At 42.7% G+C, this 20,466-nt stretch overlaps 1 protein-coding gene across 10 annotated transcripts in view; it reads left to right on the top strand.

Annotated features, from left to right (window-relative positions):
- srcin1 (SRC kinase signaling inhibitor 1) overlaps positions 1-20,466 on the top strand; it is a 112,750-nt gene that overhangs the window by 77,178 nt on the left and 15,106 nt on the right. For 4 of the 10 annotated variants that reach the window (XM_020705160.2, XM_023957431.1, XM_020705158.2 and 1 more), the window contains 17 exons: positions 1,264-1,459; positions 2,015-2,026; positions 2,408-2,703; positions 3,890-4,689; positions 4,924-5,025; positions 5,437-5,564; positions 7,285-7,305; positions 7,883-8,046; positions 11,249-11,424; positions 12,744-12,874; positions 13,134-13,281; positions 13,385-13,682; positions 13,781-14,042; positions 14,128-14,267; positions 14,873-15,025; positions 15,398-15,529; positions 17,396-18,265. In XM_020705160.2, the coding sequence (XP_020560819.2) occupies positions 1,264-1,459; positions 2,015-2,026; positions 2,408-2,703; positions 3,890-4,689; positions 4,924-5,025; positions 5,437-5,564; positions 7,285-7,305; positions 7,883-8,046; positions 11,249-11,424; positions 12,744-12,874; positions 13,134-13,281; positions 13,385-13,682; positions 13,781-14,042; positions 14,128-14,267; positions 14,873-15,025; positions 15,398-15,529; positions 17,396-18,265 (4,029 nt within the window). The remainder of the gene's footprint in view (positions 1-1,263; positions 1,460-2,014; positions 2,027-2,407; positions 2,704-3,889; positions 4,690-4,923; positions 5,026-5,436; positions 5,565-7,284; positions 7,306-7,882; positions 8,047-11,248; positions 11,425-12,743; positions 12,875-13,133; positions 13,282-13,384; positions 13,683-13,780; positions 14,043-14,127; positions 14,268-14,872; positions 15,026-15,397; positions 15,530-17,395; positions 18,266-20,466) is intronic. The other 6 variants (XM_020705159.2, XM_020705161.2, XM_020705163.2 and 3 more) reach the window with 6 other exon arrangements.

Genomic DNA, 20,466 nt, shown 5'->3' with positions numbered 1-20,466 from the left:
TCATTAAATAGCTGCACAAGTTCCATTTGGGCACATTTTTCTAACATTCAGTGTTAGGAAAAAAAATTGTTAGATTAAAATGATTCCCTTCTCCCTGGAAAGACCTCATGTCCATTTAAGATGTAGTTACTATTTGCTGAAATGCGCCTCTAGGCTGCAGGTTTATAACCAAAGATTCAGGCAATAAGTGAGCATATTCAGTTTAGCAAACCCTTTATTCATGCCTTTTTTTCCTGCTACTTAGAGAGGGAGAGAAGAAGCTTACAGATTAATGAGGCAGTTGTAACCAAAGGTATTCCCCCTCTAATCTTCTGCTGACTTTTGCCAAGACAAAGACAAGCAAATTGAAGATTTTTGCTTAATAAAATGTCAACACCTTGGCCAGATTATCTAACGAAATTCACTATTGAAATTAATCTCTAACTGTGCCTATATTCTTTTTTACCTTCTCTTTGGCTTCTGTAGCCCTGCATGTTGCTTAAGCTGCCATCCATTAATTAAAAACCTCATTAATAAAAGCCACAGTAGCTCCAGTGTGTAGTCTGACTCAAGCAGAGAGAGAAAGAGCTGACAACTGTTGTGTTCATGCTTCAAAGACGGCCAGACAGGCACCGTAACTGTTCAGCGGCTAAGACTGTATCTGCTTCTTCCATTGAAATAATCAGCAGACAGCACTCTGGGAGCTCATTACAGCGCCTCTGAGCAGCAGGAAGTGCTGCAGCGGTGGGGAATCAGGGAGCTCAGTTCAGTCAGCCCGGCCCCAGCTGCATCACCAACCTTTCGGTGAAAGAGGCCTAAACTTAGGCCGGCAGGATAAAGCTACAGTGACAGCCTGGGAGTTGCGAGGGTTTCTCCTTCCATCCCAAAAGCACTCATTTAAAAGTTTGAATGTGCACAGTCACAAGAGTTCGAATGTGGGTGGTGTGCAAAGCCGAGTAACCCCGATGTAACTTTTGCCAAGCAGGGACACCACTTCAGCATGGTTACTGCGTCTCCATTAATGGTGAATTAACACAGAATGTGCAGCTTTTTGCAGCTTCATTCAACACATGCCATATGCTGTGATGCCTGTAATTCTTGGTGAATAGCAGGTTGCTAATGGTATTGTCAAGGTCTGGGTAATCTTGTTAAGTGTGTCATTGTGTGTTCACTGTCTCTTCCAGAAAGCCTTCCTCCATCAGGCCTGTCAAACATGTTCATTCTGCCTCAATTCCACCACTCCTTAAATTGTTCTGTGACTTTGTGCGTTGTCTTAACCCGCAGAGTCGCAGTCCACGACATTCCCAGTCCACCCAGTCCGGGCTTGCCGACCAGGCTGCCAAGCTCTCGTTCGCTTCAGCTGAATCCTTGGAGACCATGTCGGAGGCAGACATTCCCATCGGCTTCAATCGGATGAACCGTTTTCGTCAGAGCTTGCCACTGTCCCGCTCCGCCAGCCAGAATAAGCTCCGATCTCCAGGTAAAGATTAAAAGCAGTCTTGGCAGGCTTAAGTTGCAACCTGACGGCGTGGGTCAATGCAGATTTCTCTTCATTTAACATTGGTAGAAAACTTAACTTCTTCATGCGAAACGACAGGAAGTGCGGGGTTACCAAAGCTACTTATACATAGGAGGTAGACAACAGAAAACAACTGTTTTTTTAAAAAAAAGTAATCCATGTCATTTTTACAAATTGACATGTTATTGAAATGTCATTTATAGTAAATTTTTGTGTTCAATCATACTGTGTCAGTATACAAGGGAAAATGCAAATGGAGTTGAGGACAGGTTTGCCACAAATGGTCCTTTTTTAGGATAGAGAGGATTACTGTGAAGCTTATGCAGCCATATTAATTAGAAGTTTAGTCAGAGGTGAGATAACAAATGTCCTTCATCCTCTGCCTCTGCACTAACCAATGTCTGTTTTTTCTTCTCTCCCCAACATATATGCAGCACCTTGCATGTTTTTTTTGTTGCAAGTTTTAATTCTCAATCTCTTTCCTTGTCCTTTTTGTTTGTTCTGTGTTGTATGAAGATGAATTTTCAGGTTAGTCAGGCGCTAAACCTCTTAATTTAAAAATCAATAGTTAGTCTACATTCCTGTTAGTTGGGGCCATTCTTAATTCTTTAAACTCACTTACTTCCATGTCGTTTAAAAGTTAAATTTAAATAATTTGTTATTGTCAGCCCAAGTATTGAGTGACGACGTGGATTTTAGCACCTGCTCTCCCTTTGCCCAAAAACGTGTTGATCTTTTATTATTCATGCCGACCTCTGATGATGGCATTCATAATTTAGCTCTTGTAGAAGCAGAATAGTTGAAGCATACCTTTCAAAATGAGCCCCAGGAATCGACAGAATAGTTATTTTTTTCCATCCGCTGAAGCCAACGATTCCTGACTCACCACCTCTCCTCATTCTTTTTTAGGCGTGCTGTTCCTGCAGTATGGAGATGAGACACGCCGGGTGCACATCACCCATGAGCTGAGCAGCCTGGACACGCTGCACGCTCTCATCGTGCACATGTTCCCTCAGAAGTTGACAGCGGGTATGCTGAAGTCACCCAACACGGCCATCTTGATCAAGGATGAAGCCCGTAATGTCTTCTACGAGCTCGAGGACGTCAGGGACATTCAGGATCGGAGCATCATCAAGATCTACCGCAAGGAGCCCATCTATGCCTCTTACACCGGTGCTGCACATTTGGCTAATGGAGACCTGAGGGTGAGCTGAGGGCCGGTGAGAGGTGAAGGGGCAACATGGTGATCTGTAATTTGATCTCCTGCAAGTTCAGTGTTTTATGAGTTGTTTGGGGAGGTGAGCTTCTTTAGCAAAAGTGACTTTGAAAGCCCACTACCATGTACCCAGGTTCGTAATTTTAAGGGAATTCCCATCGGACATGTTGTTTTGGAATTTCTAAGTAGGCCATCTGTTTTTGTACAAAAACTAGACAACTGCATTCCTTCATAAAGCATATTTTAACATTGAATATATTTCTGCATCAGTAAAAATCAAGCAAGCCTGAGGGAAAACCTTTTTTTTAATTATTTGATACCAAACCCAGCTTGCCATCTGCATTATTCACAAAATGCTGGTAATATAACTACTAATAATCATGCATGGCAGGCAGAGAAAAACATTGTGTGCACTCGCTGTGTTGTTTTGCTCCTGAATGTCATGTTTGCAATGGTACATAGAGTATATCAGAAAAAAATATGTAAATAAACCTGCTGACAGGGAACAACAGACTGGAGAATCCCATTTGCATTCACCCTCTTGCACCAATTCTTACCAGACAATACAGGCTTCAGTTTTTAAGGGAATTGTTGAACTTTTAAAAAAAAAAATCACATTTATGTTGTGAATTTCAGTTTTATTCATATTTAAGAACAAAAAAGTTTCTAGTTTTTGCTGGATGGGGATTTGCTGCTTTGTCTGTCTCATAGAGTTTTGTTGGGATGTTGAGATAAGGATGTGTGTCAAAAATATAAATTTTTGTCTTTTTAAACTTATAAATTAGAAAAAATTCTCCAGATGTTCAATGACAGCAGGATAAGTTTAAAAACATAGCTGTGACCATGGATGTCTACACAAGAACAGAAACTTAAAAAATAACAACTGAATTGTAGGAAACAGCAATTCCTCTTATTTTAAAAAAGGGTGATGTCTAGCTGGACGTCATCTTATACTAATCAGAATTTTAAAATGAGCTGATTTACTCATTAAATTAAAAAAAGGTATCATAAACATGGTTTTGTTGGTAGACCTGTCAGTTTATATACTTCTTGAACAATAGTTGTGGGAATAATCTCATTTTTATCACATTTAAACACTAATTATGTCAATTTTATACATAGAAAACAGGAACTCAGTCCATAAATCTGATGATATTTATATTTGTTCATTTCAGAGAGAAATGGTGTATTCCTCCCATGACTCCTCCCCGACACGCCGCCTTAACACACTTCCTTCGTCCTCTGGCTCTCCATCCCGCTCGCGCCTGTCCTACAGCGGGGGTCGCCCTCCATCATTGGCTGGGTCCCATCCCCAGCATGAGCAGCCCAGACACCCTCACCATCCTTCAGCCGGCCATGGTGCCAACGTAGGCCTTACTTCTTCACCTAGTGCCATCCTGGAGCGCCGTGACGTCAAGCCTGATGAAGAGGTTTCTGCAAAGAACAAGTCCCTGCTGAAGAGTGAGGGGTTGTATATGGATCCATACAGCTTGATGCACGAGGGCCGCCTCAGTATTGCCTCAACCCAATCGTTAGCTGCAATCGGAGACCCCTTTGGCTTCCCTGCTTCCACCGGCCTTTATCGACGCGGTTCTGTACGATCCCTCAGCACCTACTCAGCTGCTGGTCTGCAGGGGGAACTGGACGACTCTCTCTACAAGCCTGGAGCTTCGCTGTACTCTGACACATACTCTTCAGCAACCCTGGGCATGGGTTTTCGCATGGCGCCCTCATCCCCACAAAAGATCCCTGACATGCAGCTGAGAGAAAGGGACACATATTCCAGCTCACCCAGAGCATCACCTGTTAGGCAGACTTTTCGCAAGGACTCTGCTTCCTCTTCTGTGTTTGTGGAAAGTCCAAAGTCGAGACCAAGCTCTGGATCTGACCCTATGTGCCTCACGGGACCTGGGGAAGGCAACAGGGGCATGTCAGGTTTTGGTCCTTTATCTGGACAAGATATGGAAGCTAGCAGGTCGGTACACGCCTGGATGAAAGTTTGAATCCTAGATAGCCTTTCTGCTTTTTGCAGATTGCTCTCATGTAGTTTTTCATATCTTGTTTTGAATGATAGATCAGTTTTTGCTCCTATTGTGCATTGAATAATACCGTTTTTTAATTTTATTTTGGCATCTCTTCTTCCATTTTTTTTATCAGTTGTTACCTCATGGAGAATTCTGTGATGTTTATTTAGGGTTTGTTCTTCCAGGGATCATCGCCTGGAGCGAATGGAGGCTATGGAGAAGCAAATAGCCAGCCTGACTGGTCTGGTCCAGAGTGTTCTGACCAGAGCGCCAGACAGTGACAGCACGTAAGACCCTTCATTATGGCCCATTAACCCTGTAGAAGTCCCAAATATATCTTCAGCTTTGACACACAGGCAGGAGTATTGACAGGAACAGCAGCAAGCTATTATCTGAGCCATTATCAACTCAGAGAAGTGAAGTGGTGCACTACCTTGTGCGAGCAAAGCACAAAGTGAATAGCACTAAAGACCAGCTGCAGGCCACAATACTATTGACCTTCCCTAATTCATAGAAATATTTTAAAGAGCTTTGCAGTAGAGTAGGAAGTCCTGACATTCACCAAGTCAAAGTATCCTCCTTGATAATTTTTTTAAAGCTATTTTAGATGTACTAGCGGTGTTATGGTAAAGTATCAGGATGTTTTGCTGTTAGCCTGAGCAGTGTAATTGCTTTGCCCTGTGGCGGTTGATCCTCAGATGCGGCCTGCTGCGTCTCTGCATGATGGCGGGCTGCCCTCCAGACCAAGGGACGGAGTTTTCACGGCCATTACCTTTCTCTTCCAGCGAGAAGACCGAAACCAACAGTGACGGCTCCGCCACTGGAAGTGAGTAGAGCCCAGTAATTGAGAACTACGTCCCCAACTGTTACTAACACTGCTGTTTCTGTTATGGTCCCTGCATTCTAACTGTTTCCTCTTCCTGCTAACATGTACCCATGAATCCACAGTACTCAACATTGATAGTGATGTCCTGGTGGTTCCCTGGACAACATGCTAGTTCATAGGCTGATGAAAGAAAGGCAATGACAGCATTATAAATCTTATAAGTAGACACTAACAGTATTTGTTGTCTACTTTGCAGTGAGTTATAAGTATCTGGTTGCAAGACCGGATATAGGCATTGTGACTGCCTCCACCACCGCGATAGCCCACAAAAATCCCAAATTAACTAAAAAAATACCCCAAAAAACATACAAAAAAAACAACAACACAGGGACAGGCGGTCGGACAAATAGGCAGGTGAAAAGTAAAAAACGGGCAAATGCATCTCTCCAACCCCTGTAAACACAGACAGTATAGTAGGAGCATTTAACATAAAACATAGAGATATTAAACAGATCAGATTAGAAGATACATACATGGATAGATGAGCTGATGTGATAAGGTGGTTTTCAAAGCATTTTTGGGGCTTGAAGTGACATGACACCCCAAACTCAGCACATCTGGAAGTACTCCCCTGGTATTCTGACTGCCCCCATTGACTGTATGAAAGAACTGGAGTTGGTGAGTATGCCGACACCCATAGAGAATGGCCTACTTCTGGCTTTAACCCAATGAAATCAATTCAGCTGCCATTTTGAGTCAGATGACATCAGTAATTGGTCGGAGTCTGTCTGAGTCTGTTTCTATTGCAACTAATGTAGCCAATCAGAAGTGAGCTTGTTGGAAGTCCACATCCCTTTCACTCAAATTCTGACAAATAGAATGACTGAGTAATAGCTGTTCTTGGAGCCAGCAGGTACTTCCTATTTGGAACCCCAGGGGGGAGGAGTTAGTCAGTCCAGTTCTCTTGTACAGTGAATGCCTGCACATCATATTGGGGCTGGCTGAATCCGGGCCTATCTGGTTGTAAACAAGAAATAAATTTTACAGAGACCAGTTTTTAAGACAATTCTAATTCACTCTTACTACCAACCTACCTACACCCTGAATGCAGCACGGGTATAATGTATTTGATTTGAACGGATAAGGTGCAAAAGAACATCTATTTTTACCAGTTCTAATTATTTTAAGAAAGGAAAAATGTTCGGTTACCCTGCAAAAAGAAGGTAAGCTTTAACAGATTTTTATTTTGAGCAGATGCAATATCAACCCATCATATTAAATGGTCAAACACAAGCAATGTATTTCTGCTTCTTATAGTTTATATAGTTATTTTTCTCTTGTCCGCTAAAACTGAATTATGTTAATGTTTTCTTTGCTAAGTGGCAAACAAATATTCTTTAATTACACAAAAAATATTTAACCATTAACAAGATCTTTTCTATTTTTGCATTTGCTTCTAAGCCATTTTTGCAATCAGATCTTCAGTTAGTTTATTCAAAGATTTAGTTGCTTTTGAATTCATCATATCGGTGTTGAGGAATAAAAAATAAGTAAATAAACCCGACGCCATCACCACAGAAGAGGTTTTCTTTTGTAGTGTTGTTTTCTAGGGGGTCACACTTTTGTGAAGTATGAAGTCTAAAGATCTCATTTCCCCCCTCTTTGTCTCGACCACACCCACTTACTTCTGGATAACTAGCTCACTCTTTTTATATTCCAGCTGGACGGTCGAAGAAGAAAGGTAGTTGGCATCTCCTACTCTATCACCCTTTCAATTCTTCGTCAGACATTTCCCGTGGCTCTCTGCCCTGTGTCTGGTGTTGCTGGTTAGCTGGCAGTGTTTGTTCATGTCTTTTCCTGCTGGCTGGTTTCCCAGAGAGCGGACTCCTCTCCTCTTGTCTCTGTCTCTAATCCTACAATCTTTGCTTGCCTTTACCTTGTGGGATTTTCAGAAATTTGCCTTGTCACACACTGGACACTCCTTCCTGAGTGTGTATGTGTGGTCAAAGAAAAGGTGCCCACACTCACAAACCCCTGTGTATTAAATAAAAGCATAAATATCTAATAGCATGAGTTTGCCTTTTCCTAACAAGAATTTTGTGAATATAGTGCTTTTCTTTCTTTTAGTGCATTTTCCACACTCGACACAGTGTGACAGAAAGTGTGCCCAGATTTTCAACGTACATGTAAATTTCTTTGGGGATTTGTGCTAACTTTGTGTTTGTGTGTCAAACTTGGCTGGTGTATAGCCCAGCAAGCAAAGCAGTTTGTGACCAAGTGACCCCCCCCCTTGCCCCCATGTTTTGCTTTGTGATCAGCAGCAAACACACCGTCGGCACCTCTAGCTCTGATGCCACCGCCGCCCTCTAACTTGATCCTGGTGAACAGTGTCGGGCGCCTGCAGATGAAGCTCCATCTGCACGGTCTGCAGCAAAATGCCACCGACCTGCGGAAACAGCTGTCTCAGCTGCGGAAACTACAGGTATCCTAACTGAAAAGATGCTTTTCCTCTTTCTACACAGCCTGGCTAATATAACAAAAAGAAGAAAAAAAATACTGACTTATCAAGGTTATGAAACTGAACTATGAAGCAACAAGAAAACAACTGATGCAACAAAGAGTGTTAGCTGCTGTATGGAATTACATTTTAGAAGGTGAAATGAGAGAAAAAGGAGCTCAAACTGTAACCAGTCAGCAGCAAGCACTGAAAATGTGCATCTTTACTTTACAGTGAGGTGATTAAGTTCTTGAAAGCCGTGCACAAGAGAAAGTTAGTGATGAACTGAACCCCTTTAGATGCAAATAGACGTTGATGTTTACAGATTTTTGTTTCAAACCCCAGAAGAATATAGTCCTTATCAGTACATGGGTTTCAGATGCCAGTTTGATATACTTTGAAAAACTTTGCTTAATATTACCTTGCATACGTCTTTAAAGAACCATATTAAGCTTTGGCAGATTTATTGCTTTTGTTTATTGATATACAAGATTGTGGGTGTGTCGTTTGCTTTTGCGGTGTGATTGAACGCAGATGCTTTAAACCAGGGATGTCAAACTCATTTTCACCGAGGGCTACATCAGCATAGCGGCTGTCCTCAAATGGTCGGATGACTTATACATGTAACATATACATGTAACTAAATGTAATGAAAAATAAATGTAACTACTCCTTAATATTAAAAAAGTCATTTTTTATTTACTATAAATTTTTAAAGTGACAATTACAGTTGCATGGAAAACACGTTTGCTTGTTACTCTAGCATGAATCCTTTTAAATTTGATTCTGACAGGTTAAGTTATATGGACAGTGTTTAAGTCCTAATGTATAGTTGCCCAATCCGATATTTCAAGTCTGGTTCCCCCAAGATATGAATAAATCCACACCAATTTTTATTTTTTATTCTAAGAAATGAAAACCTTTATGTCTCTCGCGGGCCACATAAAATGACATGGCGGGCCACACTTGGCCCGCGGGCCTTGAGTTTGACATGTGCCTTAAAGCATCAAGTGCAGTGTTCACAAAGTGACACCATGCACCTGAAAGTTACCTTCTAAATCAAAATGTGCATAAATGGTGCAAACACAAATAAGCGAATGAGTGAAAGAACCAAAGAAGTGGATTGTTTCCATCAGGACACGTATGAAGAGGCAGAGAAGTTCACTTCAATGGGTTCTTTGCATACTATTATCTGGACCCTGATGAGCATTCTAACTGATGTCCATAATAGGGGTGTAACAATTAATCGACTTAATTTCTGTTCTTATCTTCCAATCAGATAATTCTGTCTGAGGCACATTGTTAACGGAATGATGAAATTCGATGTATACCGTAATTGATATTGGAAAATACCATTTGGATTGAGACATGGTAGGTTTATTTTACTATTACATAGAAAGTGCATTGCACCTGACAACACACTCGTGATGGCAGCAAAAAATTGATCCAACCATCATTACAGTCCAATGTGTGGAAACACAGAATTTTGCCAAGACATGTGACAATACAGTGTGGCAGAATGTTCTAATAATGTTTCCTTTGGATTATTTTTTTATGTGGGAAAACAACAGTGAGCTGAACTTTAGGAAATTAAAATGTGAATAGATTTGCCATTAATTCTTGTTTACTTGTTTATTTGTACACATATTTAATTTACACTTGAATATTTTGCAAGAAATACAAGGAATCTGGAAAGCCTCCCCTGCACTGTTCAGTTTCCAGGTATTTATCTCTGAGAATTTTAGCCAAAAGACGTCCTGAATGGATTTTAGTTCAGTGAATTGGATCGTTCAAAATTAACTGATATGGACCATTAATCGTTTTTGTAGCCACAAATTATGATGTGAATCAAATCATTGAAATCAATCGTCACACCCCAAGTCTATAGGTTAACTTACATTTACAAGAAATATTAACACCTCTGCTCTACATGTATCTGTTACTGAACTGTTTAATACTTTAACATAAAGTATTTATGATGCTTTTAAGGTGTTTTCTCTTAGAGCAGCTGCAGATGACTGTGCTGCAGGATTTTAAAGATCTAATAATGATCAAATGATGATCAAATGATCTCATGTTTTGTATTTTTCCAGAGCAATACAGAGAATATACTTAAGTCTTATGTCTGCCTCTGATTCAAGTGGTTCCAAGGTTAGTGTGGGAAGAATCAAGAGGAAATAATGAGACGAATGCCTTTAGCGGCAGTGAAGTGCCGTTTCTAGCAGAGGAAATATAAAGTAATGGCGATGAAATGATGAGCATGCAGGGCTGTTATTAGTTCCACAGCAGCGGGCACAAATGTTCCCCAAACGAAGTAAGCAGCAAGAAGGAGAGCTAAAAAAGCATGGCTGTGTCTTCTGTCCGGAGGAGAGAGTCGGTTTTTATGTGTGTGTCCGAGTGTAACCTCTGCACCAGAGCCACTTGCACCGATGGCCTTCTCCTTTATTTTGAATGGGGCTTGTGAATAATACAGGAGGGGAAGGTGGAGCAGAGAAATCCACTTTAGTATAAAAAACTGAAAAGAAAAACTTTTATGTACGTCTCCCAGAATTATTTTATGTTCCTCTACTCTTAGACCTGCATTGCTTCGACTGATGATGCTCTATTTATGCGACAACGCTGAAATGTTAGTGATATTGTTGTCTTTCTAGAACATAAGGCTGATAAATTATTAATTTTTCATGCTTGCAAGGTGATTTCATCCCTGGGAATAGTATTACATGCAATAGGCCAGCAGAGTTTTCTATTCATAACTCTGACAGGCAGCTTAGTTCACGCTCAAGTGCTTCTGTCATGAGCATCTTTCATTTTCCTCAGGGCATCTCGGTTTCTGTTTGGAGAACTATTTATGTGCATGCTAATGCACACACAGAATCCCCACCAAGTAAATTACAGGCAGTGTCTAACTCTTATTTTTATGTCCAATTTCACGTCTAAAACTCATGAGATTCGACTTCAGTGTACTTCTGTAAATATAGAGAAAAAAATAAAAGTTTACGTGAAAATACCAAGCTGGGAAGAACAGTTGGAAAAATGTAATGCCTGCAAACTATTGAAGTCCATGTTTTCATGTCAGGAATGTGTTATTTATAGTTTTCTTTTCTTTTGTCCGGTTCAGTGTTCCTAACATGGAAATAGTGTTTTGCTAAAAACCTATTATTGTGTGTTCCTATTATTGTGTTTGTAGCTGGAGAACCAGGATTCAGTTCGATCTCTGCTGAAACGGACCGAGGCCGAGCTAAACATTCGCGTGGCTGACGCCGTGAGGAAACAGGAAGACCCTCTCCAGAGACAGCGCCTCCTCGTGGAGGAGGAGAGGCTCAAGTACCTCAATGAGGAGGAACTCATCATCCAGCAGCTCCAGTCAGTATTAAAGACCCACAATGACAAATAACATGGTCTTGTGGAATTTTATGATGATGGAAGACATATATTAAGAATATTTTGCTTAAAATAGCATTTCTGAGTTTTATTGTTTGTTTTTTTAAATCATGAATTAGGAGCAGGGGGAAAAATTCTGTTTGAAAAAGATTGTAGTTGATACGTAGGAAACACTGAGCGGCCCTCAAGCTTTCTGCTCCACTTCGTTCTGATGCATCCACTTGCAGACAAATAGATCCATGTACGTCTTTGTTTTCCTCGTCTGAGCTGGAATTTGACTCAAAACTAAACAACTGGTTAGCTCCTATATTGCTCAACATTTCTGTTGCACTAGTGATGTTAGGTTGGGGGTGTGGGAGATCATGTAAACAGAGAGCTCTCAGTTCTTGGTGACAGGGAGGGTTGCTCAACACCAACAGTCCCATCCACAATTCAGAGGTGAATTTCTAATGAACTACTGCCGCTCCGCAGAAATAATGTCCTAGAAAATGACACTGTTTTTTTTAAATTATTATTTTGTCCAAAAAAACCACAATCCTAATTAAAAGACCACTGAGAACACTTTTAAAACAGCTCAAAAGAGAATTGGAGTGGGTCTTTGAGGCATCTTTTTATTGAAACTGTGTGGTTTGCAGAGTAGTTGTCAAATAAACGTTTCTTTTAGCTGTAAAATGCAAACAGTAGTCTAAAATAGCAATATATTTGATATTTTTCTCAACATTGTTTCAGCATTTCTATTGTATTCTCCAACTGCTGATTCAGTTTCTCTTTTGCAATTAGGTGACTCATAAGTTGGTGCCTTGATAGCAAAGATTTGTAACTGTAATGAAGCCTGGCATAGAGCAAGATGCTCATTAAGATTTGAGATGTGTCTACTAATACATTAAAGTGACTGCAGAATGAAAACACCACTTTGAGATTTAATAATCAGATAGTTGGCTTCAGCTTCATATCAGAAACTGTTTCTGAGGCTTTAGGGTCATCTGTTGAGACCTTCAGAATAACTGGCTAAAAAATCCTATTCTTCATTTCTATGTATTGAATTTTATACAGAACTTTCCAGGTTCATATATGTTTGTGTTCTTGAAAACATGTCATTTCGTTGTTTAGAAAGGCTTTAGAAAAGTTTGTCAAGTTCCTCCCTCTACTGTTTAACAGACCAGAGTTTTCAGATTAATTGCCAACTGACTCAGCTATCATTTGGTCAAACTTGACTGACATTAATCTGAGATGAATGTGTAGGAAGATTTAAGTGTGCAGAGGAGTCCGTGGAGCTCAGCCTTCTGTCTGTTCCATCCCAGCGACCTGGAGAAGTCTGTGGAGGAGATCCAGAAGGAGTCGTCTGTCAACCACAAGCTGGTGACAGCGCAAGAGCTGGAGGAGAAAACTGCACTTCTGAGAAAGCTGGGAGAAACACTTACTGAGCTGAAAAGTGAGTCATGCTGGTGCATTATACTTTCTATGCAGAAAACAATTATTTACTCTGGTAGACAGTTTATAATGTGTGCACCAGTTCCTCAGTGAGAACCTGGAATCTGTCTCGGATCTCTTTTCGCATAAATGAGTTCGCTGATCGTTATCTGTGGTTCGAAAGTTTAAAGTTCAATTACAACTGAAGGCTTTTAATATACAACGGCCAATTTGCTTGTTTATGGGACCACATTTATTGTGTCCTCTGCTTTCTGATGCAGATCAGTTTCCTGGCCTTCAAAGTAAGATGCGGGTGGTGCTGCGGGTGGAGGTGGAAGCCGTTAAATTTCTAAAAGAAGAGCCGCACAGACTCGACGCCCTTTTAAAACGCTGCAAGACGATAAATGATACCCTCACCACTATGCGCAAGTATGAATTATAATCAATTTTTCCACACAAAAAAAAAAACACTTTTTGGGAGATTTATGATCAAAATTCTCAAAAATGGTTCACATGTTTCATATTTTTCTAGACAAGTGAATGACGGTGTGTGGAAGAAACCAGATGACTTATCATCCAAGCACAGCAACGACTTACGAAAGTTTTCAGACTTCGACATCCCTACCAGTCCACCGCTAACAATCAATGACCTTGCAGGAAGCAACAGCCTCTCCAACTGGAGTCCTCACTCCAGCCTTAGCCGAGGTCTAAGTCACCCATCCGGCCCTCAAAAAGACAATCACCCTCCTGTTCCTCACAAAGGAAAAGCCCTGGAAGAGTTGGAGCGCCGTTCAGCTGCTGACAAAGTGCTGTCCATGGAAGTACGGCTGGTACGACCAATTTCTTCTCCACTTAAATTTATTTGACCATTTTCTGGAAGTCCTTTCATAATCAAGGAAACAGTAAAATATCTAGATGCTCTCCTCAGGCAGCAGAGCGGGACTGGGAGGAGAAGCGGGCCAGTCTTACACAGTACAGTGCCCAGGACATCAACCGTCTGCTGGAGGAGACACAGGCTGAGCTAATGAAGGCTATTCCAGACTTGGATTTTGCTGCCAAACAGATCAAACCCTCCTCCAACAGCCCATCCACCCAGACCCCACAAACTGGAGCAGCAACCCCTGAACATCGCACCAGCAAGCCTCAGCAGAAGCTTTCTGCAAAGGAGGGCGGTTCCAGGCGTGGCTCTGGTAATAATATTTTAAATCAGAACAGCCAACTTGCATTTGAACATGGATGTCAACAGTTTAGTCTGTTTCTGCTGCTTCTTTCCAGATGAGCTGACAGTGCCGAGATATCGCACAGAGAAACCCTCAAAATCCCCTCCTCCTCCACCACCTCGGCGCAGTTTCCCTTCTTCCCCGGGTATAACCACCCGCAGCGGAGAGCCGTTAATCCCTGGAAAAAGCGTAAAGGTAGCAATTTTTCAAAAGTACTTCTTCCCTTTATTATACAGCCTTAAAATAAAACCATTTATATGAGAGAAAGAGCACATTTGAATCTTTGGTAAATCTACATTATCAATAGATATTGTAGGAGCCTGTAGGTATGCTATGTCCTCTTTGCTGTCAGTTATAAATACAGGTTGATTTGCTGGTCTCAAACAGGTGTTTTTCTGCCAGAAGGCCAAAAGGTTTTTGACTGCTGTTGTAGTAGGGAATGGATAAATAAAAGTAGATTCCGTTTGATCAATACAAGTAAAACTATCGGCAACTTGGATCGGAGTGCAAAGACTTTCATTTTGCTTGTTGTATAGGATACGACAGTTTAGTCCCCTTAGTGCATCAACCAGGTCAATCTGGCGTCACACACCTCAGTAGCTGCAAGTTAAAGACTTGGATGCTATATTTTTTGGTCCAAAACCAGTAGGATGGATCTTCTGTGGAGTGTTGGGAGTCGGGGGAAGCCCCTATTTGTTATGTGATTTAAAAAAAAAGATTTTGGTGTTTTGGTTAAACACTTAGATTGCAAACTCTAATGTGGGTCGTGAAAATTATGACTCCGTTTCTGTGTTTTTTAGAAATCTGATTCAGAAGAGACCGAGACCCAAAAGCCACACATCAAACTGAGGAGGACCGTGTCTGAAAACCCTCGCCCCGCATCAACGCCCCCAACCCTGGCATCGAGAGACAAAGAGGAAGGAGAGGAGGAGAAAATTGCTGCCGAATTGGAGGTACAAGACAGAATTAATTTTACGTTGAGTCTGTTGTTCAACCTTTACGATAACTGCCCCTTTTTATAATGACCTGCTGCTGGATTCCTCCAGCACGCAGACCCTTGCAGATTCACTCATCATCATTACCACATGTTTAAGCAGCAGGTGCCATATGTCCCCCTGCCCCTGGCTCTGGGAGAGCCCAAAGAGCTCGTTCTGCTTATGGGCCTACACCATTACCCTAGGCTCACAGATCAGAATCATGGCAGATGGACCCTGATAGCTGTGTTTGACATGAGCTGCTTAAAATTTAAAGGAACAACAGCGATCAGTGGCTCTTTACCTCACAGTTGATGACTGTTTTTTAAACCTCCTTTTTCCATTTCTTAGCTGTTCGAGAGAGTCCCGCTCAGACTCTCTCGGCCCTCTTCACTTTCCCTGTGTGTTAGTGCATACAGCAGGAAAACTGCACCCTCCTCCAGTGTGGACCTGTGGCCCCCTGAGGCTTTAGGCACTACTGAGGTAACACTCGGGTTTACCAGTGTGGATCTCTTCCCTGCTAGTCTTCTCTCTGGTCTTAACCCTCACTGCCACAAGCTGTTTGCACGTTTTGCACTCCTTCAGCTCAGGAATTTCAGGAACAGACGTTTGTGCTGTTCTCTTTAGGTCCTTCGTGTGCATGCATGCTGGGTCTCTGCAGAAAAAGGATAAGAAATAGGAAGATACATCAATGCAAAGTTGGATTTTCACACAGGTCTAAATGTCTAGCTAGTCAAATGGAAACCAATTGTTTTATTATATGTAAATACCTAAAAAGAGGGACAATGGGGCATATATGAGTTAGCTTCCTCCTAAGGTCCAAAAACAGGTTGATCATAGGTTGATCGATTACTGATCGATTAGAAGGTTGTATTTCGGACGCTGGGATAGGCTCCAGCATCCATGTGACTGAACAAAGCAGAAATAGAAAATGGATGGTAACAATGTGTATAAAAGTTAAACTAAATAAATAAATAATTATGTCAAATAAGATTTAAAAAATTAAAACAAATAAGATCTATCTTTCAAATCTCATTTGAGGTGAATGTAAACATTTTCTTTTATTTTACCACAAAAGAAGGCAAGGCAAGGCAAGTTTATTTGTATAGCACAATTCGTACACAAAGTAATTCAAGGTGCTTCACAAAACAGAAAAATGCATTAAAATCACAATACATCATAGAAATAATCAACGTAAAATTTACTTTAAAAGAAAAGAAAAAATTTGAAAATTGATTTAAAAATAAAGGAAGGAAAGGAAAGAAAAGTGCAGACAGGACCTTTCAGTCATATACACGGCTAAACAGAAATTTTTTAAGTCTAGATTTGAACATGAACACAGAAGAGGCCTGTCTTATGACTTCAGAGAGGCTGTTCCAGATTTTAGCTGCAGAATATTGAAACGCTGATTCCCCTTGTTTAGATCTGACTCTGGGAATCAACAGGAGGCCGGCCCCTGAGGTCCTCAGAGTACGAGATGGTTCATATGGCACTAACATGTCAGAGATGTACTTTGGTGCTGAAAAGCTTTGGTGCTTTTCACTGCAGTAGAGTTGATGCATTTATATATATATATATATATATATATATATATATATTTATATATATATAGATAGATAGATAGATATATATATATATAGATAGATAGATAGATAGATATATATCTATATATATATAATCTGTCAAGTTAAATACAAAATAATCATTCAGATTCACAGTACATTGATTGAATACCTTTTTTTCCTTTTTCCTTTTTAATATCCATCATCAGTCCGAGCTACTTAAACCACAAACGATGGTTCCTCTGACTATCATTTTAAAGGACAGATGTTGGTTTGATTCTTGAAACAACTGCAGGCATCACCATATTTGTTAGGGAAAATTTGTCTTTGGGGGGTTTCAAGTAAGCCGCTGGTGTTGGGAACAAAACATGACCTACTCTGTGTTCTTTTCTATGATCTGTTTGGTTGATTTTGTTAGATCATCTAAAACATCTACTTCATCAGAAAAGTTGATTTTCACTGCATTTTTGGCTAATTTCTCGCAAGGTTTATTATTTTGACTTAGCTTGATAGAGTTTGAGCAAGTTAGTGAACCTGCAGTAGCTTTTGTTGCAGTTTTTTTGTGTGTGGATATTTTCATTTTTAGTGTTATGTTTGCATGTATTATAAGTATAGAAGTAGACTTCATGTTTCTGCACAGGCAGCAAGTACGGCATAAGACTAACAGCTTTCCCCCTATTTTTTGCATTACTGTTTTTTACTTTTCTAAAGCTCCTGCCTAAATAGCAGACGTGATTTGTTTTTTTTGTGGTTGTATTCGTACCTAAAGTGATGTCTTTGTTTGTAGGAAAGGCAGTTGTCTCCTGTCCCTCACATCGTTTTGACAGAGTGTTTACCCTCTTCATCGACAAACTCAGAGGATCCTGTCAGAGATTTAGCAAACACCCATGAGGCAAAGAATCCATCACCGCACTGGAAAAGTCTTCAAATGATCCAAGATCCGAATGCTTCCAAAAGATGCTATGGAGGACAAACTGCATCAGCACGTCAGCAGGAGCAACTCTTTTTAGATCAAGACTGTCAACAGAAAGTTGCCTTGCTTCTAACAGAACTGGAGATTAGGGTTTTATCTCCCCAGGAGGTGCAGGGGCTCAGGACAACAGGCAGAGTTCTGCAGACTCTAACCATCTCCCCACAAACTAAAGAGGTCTCTGAAGCCCAGCTCGCTGAACGACCCCTTCTTGTGCTCTTCAAAAGTGAAATGAATGTCAGAGAAGCCTACAAACTTCTTTATTCCCTTCTGGGGTTGTCCAAACCAGTTCCTAAACCCAGAATAAAATCCTCTCAGCAGCCAAGCCAGCAGAATTATTTAACAGATGCTCTTAGAAGGGGGATGGAGACCGGTGATGGCATGCTGATGGTTCAGCACACAGCTGAAATACAGATGCAGCCGATTGCTTCTGAGCCCTGTGGCAGCTCTGCACACAGTCCCAGGGGAAAGTCCCGTGATGTCCGGCTCAGCACCTACAAGAGACTGGACAGCTTGGAGGAGACCATCCGAGAGCTAGAGAACACTTTGATTGAGATCAGTGGCTATCCTGAACCCAATCTGCTTTACGTTGAGTCAACTAACGACAGAGTTTCATCACAGACGCCTGACCATCCGACTGCAGACACCAAGAAGCCACCAGTCCCACCTAAACCCTCATCAATCCAGGTTTACCGCTTACTCCGAGTGCAGATTCCTGCTCTGAGGCACCTCGCCACTATTTTCCCCCTTCATCTCTTCTCTATAGCTTGGAACTTTACCTCTAAGCCTCTGGTGTCTGCTCCCTGATGGAATCAGTGCCTAATTGTATTTGAAATCGAAAAAATTGAGAGAACAGACAACAGACTTCTTGCCTACATGTCTGCTCGTTGCTTGGTGTAGGAGCTGCTGTCCTGCTGAGCTTAGAGGAATTAATTGCCTCTCTATTGATCTGACCTGACACCCACCCTATGTACTTTTAGCTAATTTTAACTCTGCTTAAATACATGGAAAGAGAATTTAGACAACAATCTTGTTTCATCACTTTTATTTTCTGTCATGGTCAAACACTATGGAGACCCAGTTGCTGGAACCCGGAAGAAACTCAGGAGACGAGGCAGAGTCAGAAGATTTAATCTGAGGGTGATGCGAGTCGTGGACGAGGAGGAATGTCAGGGACAACGTAGACAGCCTGTGACGAGGTGGAGCGCCGAGGACGGCGAGCACAGCTTGGAGCGAGTGGAGGCGCCGAGGACGGCGTAGACAGCCGGTGACGAGGAAGAACCAGCGGCACCCGTGGAGGAGCGGACCTGAAGGCGTAGAATAAGGCAAGGTAAGTACGTGGCTTAACTTGGCAAAACTGGACTTAACTAGAGACCAGGCGTAGGCACCGGAGAGAGTGTAACGGACTGGCGTAGTATGCTGGGATGGATCTCCTTAAGAAGGTCTGCTGGTGATGAGGTGATGAGGTGCAGCTGGTTCCAATGAGGAGCAGGGAGGAGGGAGGCAGCTGACGGCGGAACCGTGACAGTGCCCCCCCCTCAACGACCGCCTCCAGGCGGTCCAGGGCGACGATCCGGATGAGCCCGATAAAAGTCATCGATGAGGGCACGGTCCAGAATAAGGGAGCGGGAGATCCATGAGCGCTCCTCCGGACCGTAACCCTCCCAGTCCACCAAGAACTGATACCCACGGCCCCGGCGGCGAACATCCAGCACCTTACGGGCCGTAAAAGCAGGAGCACCGTCGATGACCCGGGCGGGTGGTGGGGAAGCGGACGGTGGGCACAACGGGCTTTCCTGAAAGGGCTTGAGGTGAGAGACATGGAAAGCGGGGTGTACCTTGAGGGCTGCCGGAAGCTTAAGGCGCACGCAGGTGGGGTTAATAATCTTCTCGACCGTGTAGGGACCGATAAACCGGGGGGCCAGTTTGCGGGAGGTGGCTTGAAGAGGGATATCACGGGAGGAAAGCCATACTTTCTGTCCCGGCTGGTAGGTCGGACCCTTCACTCTGCGGCGGTTAGCAATCCGGCAGTTGCTCTCCCGAGTGCGCAGGAGAGCAGCCCTGGCCTGCTGCCAGACGCGCTGAACCTTCCGGAGGTGGTGCTGAATGGAGGGCACGGCCAGGTCTAACTCCTGAGAGGGAAAAAGGGGGGGAGAGTAGCCCAAGGAAACCTCAAAAGGGGACATACCAGTGGCTGATGAGGGATGATTGTTGTGGGCGTACTCTATCCAGACCAGGAACGAGGACCAGTTGGCCGGATTTTGAGCGGCCAGGCAGCGCAGCGCAGCCTCGAGTTCCTGGTTGGCGCGCTCCGCCTGTCCGTTAGACTGGGGGTGATGTCCAGAAGTTAAACTGACCGTGGCCCCTAGAGCAGAACAAAAGGCTCTCCAGACCTGAGACACAAATTGAGGGCCACGGTCTGAAACAATGTCACTGGGAATGCCGTGGTGGCGGAATACGTTCTGGACCACGATATCGGCCATCTCTGTGGCTGTGGGTAGCTTGGGAAGGGGAATAAACTGAGCAGATTTTGAAAAACGGTCGATGACGGTGAGTATTACTGTGTTACCTTGTGAGGGGGGCAGACCAGTGACAAAGTCCATGGCGAGATGGGACCAAGGACGTTGAGGAACAGGCAGAGGGTGGAGCAGACCGGCAGGAGGAGAGTGCGTGGACTTGGAGCGTGCACAGACTTCGCAGGCGGCGACGAACTCCCTGACATCGCGCTCCATGGTGGGCCAGAAGAACCTCCTTCGGAGGAGTTTTAGAGTCCTTTGAATGCCCCCATGACAGGAAATGCGAGAGGTGTGCCCCCAGACCAAAACCGCAGAACGAAGCGAGGAGGGAACATAAAGGGTGTTGGCAGGAGCTGGAGGGTGATCGGGTTC

Source organism: Oryzias latipes, chromosome 8, assembly GCF_002234675.1.
Source record: "Oryzias latipes chromosome 8, ASM223467v1".
Taxonomy (NCBI): Eukaryota; Metazoa; Chordata; class Actinopteri; order Beloniformes; family Adrianichthyidae; genus Oryzias; species Oryzias latipes.
Note: the sequence above shows the minus strand (reverse complement) of the source record. Positions and strands in the feature narration are given on the sequence as shown.